Here is a 6,790-nt window from a genome sequence, read left to right as displayed (position 1 = left end):
CAACAGTACAGTTTGATTTGTTTACACTGTTGACAGCTTCGAAGAAATACTTCATTGTTGATTTTAATAAAATCATATCATGAATGTAGAAGCAGCGGAAAAAGAGGAAAAACTGAGAGAATCCGCATGTATCGGAGATTTAGACCAAGTCATAAAATTGGTTGAACACGACCACGTGAATGTTAATTCCCAAAATAACATCAACGGATGGTAGGTTTTCAATTTGGATGTTGCAGTGTTTTGTTCCTGTGTTTTTACCAGCTTAAGTCAGTATAAATGATAGCATTTTTAACTATATACAAAAAAACTTTATACAGACTCACCCTTCCACCGTCCCATCCAGATAGCTCAGTGGTAAGGATTTTGGACATTTTGACATTCAATCTGTTCCCCTAAACATGAGTACTAAAGCGTAGTGTTACACTGTGTTTTATGTTCTGTAATAAGCATTTGAAACACTTTTGAAACTGGTAACTCTATCCCTGCTGACGCAGTGAATTAAAAATTGGTTCTTGTGATAGCGTTCTCGCCGTTCAGTGTTTTCAATAAGAACCAGCTGCCGGCCAAAATGGAAGGTTCAAATGGCAATTGGGCTGGTTCAAATTTGGAAAACTAAATGAATTATAAATAGAATAAGTAGAAGCTGGTCGGTTTCTTAACTATTTGAGACAGTTCAACCGAAACTTATTGAGAACTCTGGTGTTACTCCCTTGCCCTGCACCAATTGTTACAGTCGGAAATTGAGTACTTTTAACAAGTTAAAAATCAAGGAAACTTGTCTGAAGGTTATCGGTGTTTGGAACCAGGCATGTTACACCTTAATTAGTTATTCTAGATGCATCTCATTTTAGGAATCCCATATATCTCATAAAAAAGACATCTTGGTAAAGGCAGGACTTGTGGTCTTGTTATAGAAAACTCCATTTATTTGGTCATTTTCATTCTTTACATTGTTAGCTTTACTAGCTGAATTTATTACCCAGCAATGTTTATGTTCATGTACTATTCAGTATTGATGTTTCAGGACAGCACTACACTGGGCGTGCAAGCGGAACCACATCGACATTGTAAAGTACCTTCTTGCTCATGGTGCGGACAATGCCATCCAGAACACTAACAAGGAGCTGGCAGCACAGCTGACTAACACAGCAGAAATCAGACACATTCTTGACTGTATGTTTAAAAACATTTATGTGGTTGATCATTATTCAGTATAGATATTTGAGACAGCAACATGATTTTTGCGTTTATTATTTTGACCATATAAAGTGATGTATTATAAGCCTCCTATTAGATCGCATTAACAATTTTAGGCTTGTTTGAAATGGACTAGACACCAGATGGTTCCAAAATCCGCAAAAAAAACAGTATATCCTCAAAACAAGACTTGAATTGTCAATAATACATTATTTTACATGATAAAAATGATAATGTTTCTGTCTCAGCTGAGTTTACCTGTTTAAAAAAAGGCCTAATGGTTTCCCAGTTTATAGTGGGTATATTTAGCATGTGAAAGTCACGTGATAAGTACAGATACATATACCGATACTATTTTTAAATTAACTTGGATTTATTGTTAGACAAATCCAATAATTTTTCAAATTGGAAAAATATGCAAAAACTTAAATGTATATAAAAGATACATGTGTCGTTGGCGATGTGATTCATCAGTATTTAAGATTCAATGCATTGTACACAACAATATCTACTTTATGTAAGTTTTTGACATTTTTTTTCTTGCAGTTTTATTATCTAATGTCTTTTCCCGAAAAGTTACAAACAATAATGTGATTTTTTTTTATTACTTTATTTAGAAAAAAAAATGTACCCCTTAGTTCATTTTTTTTCTTCTTCCCTCAAGATTCCGGTGGTGTGTCGGAGGCTCCATCTTTTGCCATTACCCCCAGTTACCTGAAGTTCCCTGTTTTTCCATATGCCAGCAGAGACCCGGTACCACCTGCAATTGATTCTCAACACCATGCCCCAGCCCTCGTTAATGGGCACACTGGACCAACACTGCGTTCGGACCCAAATGGTTTGTATTCTCTCTTTATTTTTCAAATGGGTTTTTTATTATACCAGTCAATTAGAATAATGTTATATTTTACTTTTTTTTCCCCACTAATTTTGTTGTTAGTAAATTTCTATTATTCTAACAATTGTAGCTTACATTCATCCAATGTTCTAACACATCCGTTGTTGTTTGCACAATTTTAAAAAGATGTTGGAAGTTTATTTTATTTTATTTCAAACTATTATACCAAATGAACAAAACAGAAAAGAAACAATGAACAACTACAGGTATGGAGTATGACAGAGCTAAAAAGTCCAAAGAATATTGTAGGTTTTGTTTAATCTGAAAAATAAAGGAGTATTTTCTTATATGTTCTACAGTGAATTATTAACATTAGTATCAGACTGGGTGTGCCCCCAGCTGTGAGGGTTGCTAGAATGCAACTTGGCTTTAAAATTAATAGTTTGCTAATGTGACCCACTCATGCAGAAAGTCTGTTTCTAAGACTGAACACCATTTGTTTGTAGTTCTCATAATCTACGCCTGAAATGCCTATATTGGAATAGAACTCATTTGAAAGATTGCCAGAAAAAGCGGAAAATCAAAATTTGAATATTTATTCCTGATGGTTGCATGAAATATCTATTTATAATTTTGTAACCAGTTTTAAAAAAAATAATGCTTTATGACCAGAAATCTAATCTTATGTGGTTTTGAGTATAGAATTCAGAAAATTATTCTAGTTTCCTGAGTCCTTTGGATCATTCGGAACTCCTCGGCCATTTTATCGAAAACAACCTCGGATGTATTTGAACGGTTTACATACTCAAAAAGTGGTACGTTTAAGTCCGCTGCAAATAGATCGTGTAGTAATCTTTTTTAGCAGTTAAAATTTATGACTTAACTCTTGGAAATCTTAATTATGTTAGCAATAAAACACTTCACTGGCAATCAATTTAAACTGAGATCAATAAATACAACTCTTAAACACTACATTTAATTAATGATATTATTCAAAAATTTACGAACTGCTTCAACTGTTGTACCGGCATACATCCGAGGTTGTTTTTAAAAAAAATGGCTGAGGAGTTCCGAATGCCTTTGGATGAGTGTTTCTTTGTGGTTGGCATTTTGGCTTGTAGTAAATAAGTTTGATAGAGAGAGAGCATAGATAGGAGTTTGTTATCAAATGCCAAATTAAGAGCATAATTGTAGCAAATATTAAATGTATGAACTGAAATCCTGAACATAACTGAAGCAGATATTTGGAGTGTTAAATTATACATGTAGCAGATATTTTTAATGTATTATTATGCATGTAGCAGATATGTTAAATGTATTATAAAACATGAACTGAAATCACTCAATCACTTCAATGTACGACAGCTGTTACAGCCATTAAAGATTTTATAACTGTATATTATCACGTTCTGCACAGGAATATTGAAGGTTTCATATTATAATAGTCTCGTCAATACATTAATTAAACATTTCCAATATAAAAACGGTTATAAAAAAGTATTGCCACTCAAATTGGATTTTAAGAGACTATTTTCAATTATACAGAATACCATATATACAATGTATAAAATCAGAAAAGAAAAAAAGATGATGTATTCCATCTCAATTCCTTTATTATGTATCGAGTATTGGTTTGAATCTAAGTGGACTTTTATATATAAATATAAATATCTTTTCTCAAACTTTCCCATTAGTCTTGAAAAAATCAGGAAATACCAGTCCTGTATATGTGAACATAAAGTTGAAGTAAGTTAATTGTGCTTTTACATACATGTAGCCACTATATCTATCAAGGTCAAAATTTCATACATGAAGGCTTAAGAATCACATAGAATGATGATAGGTTATAAAAAAATAATATACATGTAGTAGAGGTGAATTATACTCAATTCTGTGTTCACATATACCTGTATAGCATTAGATCTAAGATGTAGAATATTAAGACAGGTTCTGGAAATTACATTTAATATTATACCCTTGTTAGAGAATATAAACAATTATATATTCTCATCATTTATTGAATTAAATTAATTGTACTATCTAATTCATTTGCTGCGGAAAATAGCTCTCGTCTTAAGTGCATACATCACACTGAAGCAACATGTGAATAAGTGCCACTGTTACATTTAGTCACTGTTTGTTTTGATTGGTAGAATGATAATTTATTAAGCAAATTCTTTGAAAGAAAAACATGTCAGCAAAATTTAATTTGATATGATAAAAATTCATAAAAAAATGAAAGACCAAAAAAATAAGTTTACTAGGCAAAGAAGAATGTAATTCAATATTGTGCTCTGTATAATGAAAGATGTTCTTTGTTTCTTCAGTAATATATGTAATATTGATATATGAATGTGATATTTTCAGAGCTTGTGCTGAAAGCAAGAGTGGCATATTTGACAGACAGAGACTTTATAGAGGTGGAATTGAGCCGACAGACCCTGACATTTGAAGCATTATTGACCATGCTGACACGGGAGCTCGGTGTGGACCGGAGTCTCGTCCACAAGATACGCAAGCTGCCCGACACGGTGTTAAGGAAGGACAAGGATGTGGCTAGGCTCGTTGACTTCCAGGAAGTAGAGCTGGTTTTAACAAACAGGGCCATGTCATCCAGCTCACGTGGATACGCCAGCGATCTCAGTGACAGCTTCAAACATGAACAAATCCTGTACTAATTAAGTCTATTGTAATTCCAAATTTATTTATTGTTGTGATTTTAATTTATTATTCCGTAGACTATTACTCTGTTTGAGGTAAGTGATAAAGCCTCAAGCTTCATGGACCAATATTAATTAGAATACAACCTACATTTACAGCCAATGAAATTGCAGATAGGCAATCATTAAGTACTAGGTTATTTATTAAGAATTTCAACTTTCACAGGTGTTAAAAAGTCTGCCTACTGCCGAACATCTGATTCACAGTGTGTCAGATTTTGTGTTGACAATGTGTCAGCCAATGAGGTTGTATTCTATGTCAGTTAGATGACTTGCATTAAATTCTTAATGATTAAGAAGGGCTTGTTAGCTCAGCTCCATCTGTCCATTCTTAATCATTAAGCTTTGAATTCATGTCATCTAACTATTACTCAAGGACAGCTATAGATTCTATGATCTCGACGGCCATCACGTCTTCCTTTTGGAAAACATTAAATGTTGTATTCCTGCAATAAAACACCTATGAAACTGTTAATATAAGGATGCTTTAAACTTGAACAAATAGAGGCTGAGCTTGTCATTTGTATTATGTTTTAGATAGATGTGAGATATTAGATGTAGAATGGATATTCATTGTACATGTAGGTGGTTTAACCTTATTCTCTTTTCATCATATGGGAGTATTAGTTTTCATACAGTACTAATTTTAGAAAATTGAGTAGTAATGGAATGGGAGCCTGTGTGTTGTTGGTTATATAAGGGGCTATATTTTTTTCTGGCTTTGAAATTAATGGATGCATGAACTTTTATTTCCTCCATTAAATGAAGAGCTATTTTGATGTTTATAGGCGTAATATGTCTGGAAGTTAGTTGTTCCCAGCTTGTGTTTCCAGCTTGCATACATGAACATTCACACTCCATACTAAGTGCTAACATCTGTAGCTGTGAATAAATATATACTAGCAAATCATTGGTGAAGTGGCTTTAAAAGCTCCAAATGTTCTATTAACTCTTGGCTCTTTACTCTGCAATGGTCACCTGGGCAATTGTTTTCAATCATCTTGATTTTATTACCAGGCATGTGACTTATGTGAAATTACAAAAATATGGAAAAAAACTAAAAAGGCATTTTCTAGCATTTTGAACATTGCTATGATAGCTGGTTACTCCGCATTTATACATGTTTTGACAGTCATCAAACCCTCATTTTTTGAAAAATTCAGGTGTATCCCATGCCATCTTTTTAAAATTGTGCCATAAATGGACTGTGTACATGTATGTTTTATGATACTAATTTGTCTTTAGTATTACTTGTCGAGAAATAAAAATCAAACACACTCTTTCTGTGTTGTATTGCAAATTTATTCGTATATGATTATACCAATATTTTAAAGTGTTTTTGTATATGTTTGAAAAAAAGGTAGACAAAGAAAAATGTTGGAACTATTGCTCTAGCCAGGTTAACGATGTACCAGAGCACTTTGTGTGAGAGAGCAGCATCCACTGGAGCTGTTCCTTCAGTTACTTCACAGGGTTGGTTTGAATAATTATGAGCATGGTATCTCCGACAAGTTTGAAAACCAGATTATTTATTTCAGTATCTCCTGAGTTTATGATCCATTGTCCAAATTTTACCAAACTGACACTGTCTATACTGTAACCACAATTTGGTTACAATGTTAATTGGCCTAATATCTCGAGAGACAAGCTGAATAACCATCCTGATCTCTTCAGTAACTCCAGACAGAGCTATGTCCCTTAAATATCTTCATTCCATCACAAAGGTGCATGCATTTGTATGTGTGTCAATGTTACATGTGTGTGTGTGTGTGATCTTGTTTTGAGAATAACTTCAGAAGTCTGAGGTATTGACTTAAACCTTCTGAAGTACAGTGCCATGGAACCAGAACTCTGGCTGCATTTTTTTTTATTGCCCTTTGTTAATTTTTATACTTATTTTGTGCCTGAATTAAGTGTAGTCCTGAGTTTTTGACTTCAAGCTTCACAGACACAGGCTTTCAAGTGACCAGTAATAAAAAAGTAGGGATAAAAGTATGATTTTTTTTTTAAAAAGTAGGGTAAAATAGGGCCATTT

The 6,790-nt window shown here is 33.3% G+C and overlaps 1 protein-coding gene across 1 annotated transcript; it reads left to right on the top strand.

Moving 5' to 3' along the window:
• Positions 1-16: 16 nt before the first annotated feature.
• LOC128217954 (ankyrin repeat domain-containing protein 40-like) lies at positions 17-6,033 on the top strand. Its single transcript, XM_052925430.1, has 4 exons — positions 17-210; positions 1,025-1,173; positions 1,862-2,035; positions 4,403-6,033. The coding sequence occupies exons 1-4, from the start codon at positions 80-82 to the stop codon at positions 4,711-4,713; spliced, it is 765 nt and encodes a 254-aa protein (XP_052781390.1). The 5' UTR covers positions 17-79; the 3' UTR covers positions 4,714-6,033.
• Positions 6,034-6,790: the final 757 nt, after the last annotated feature.

The sequence above is a fragment of the Mya arenaria genome, chromosome 2 (assembly GCF_026914265.1).
Source record: "Mya arenaria isolate MELC-2E11 chromosome 2, ASM2691426v1".
Lineage (NCBI taxonomy): Eukaryota > Metazoa > Mollusca > Bivalvia > Myida > Myidae > Mya > Mya arenaria.
The sequence above is the reverse complement of the archived record's forward strand: the minus strand, read 5'-3'. Positions and strand labels throughout refer to the sequence as shown.

Excerpts from the sequence above, each read along its gene's own strand:
- LOC128217954 (XM_052925430.1), top strand. The coding sequence starts at position 80 with ATGAATGTAGAAGCAGCGGAAAAAGAGGAAAAACTGAGAGAATCCGCA. Across the intron at positions 211-1,024 it reads CAAAATAACATCAACGGATG|GACAGCACTACACTGGGCGT; the intron begins GTAGGTTTTCAA and ends TTGATGTTTCAG. Across the intron at positions 2,036-4,402 it reads ACTGCGTTCGGACCCAAATG|AGCTTGTGCTGAAAGCAAGA; the intron begins GTTTGTATTCTC and ends TGATATTTTCAG.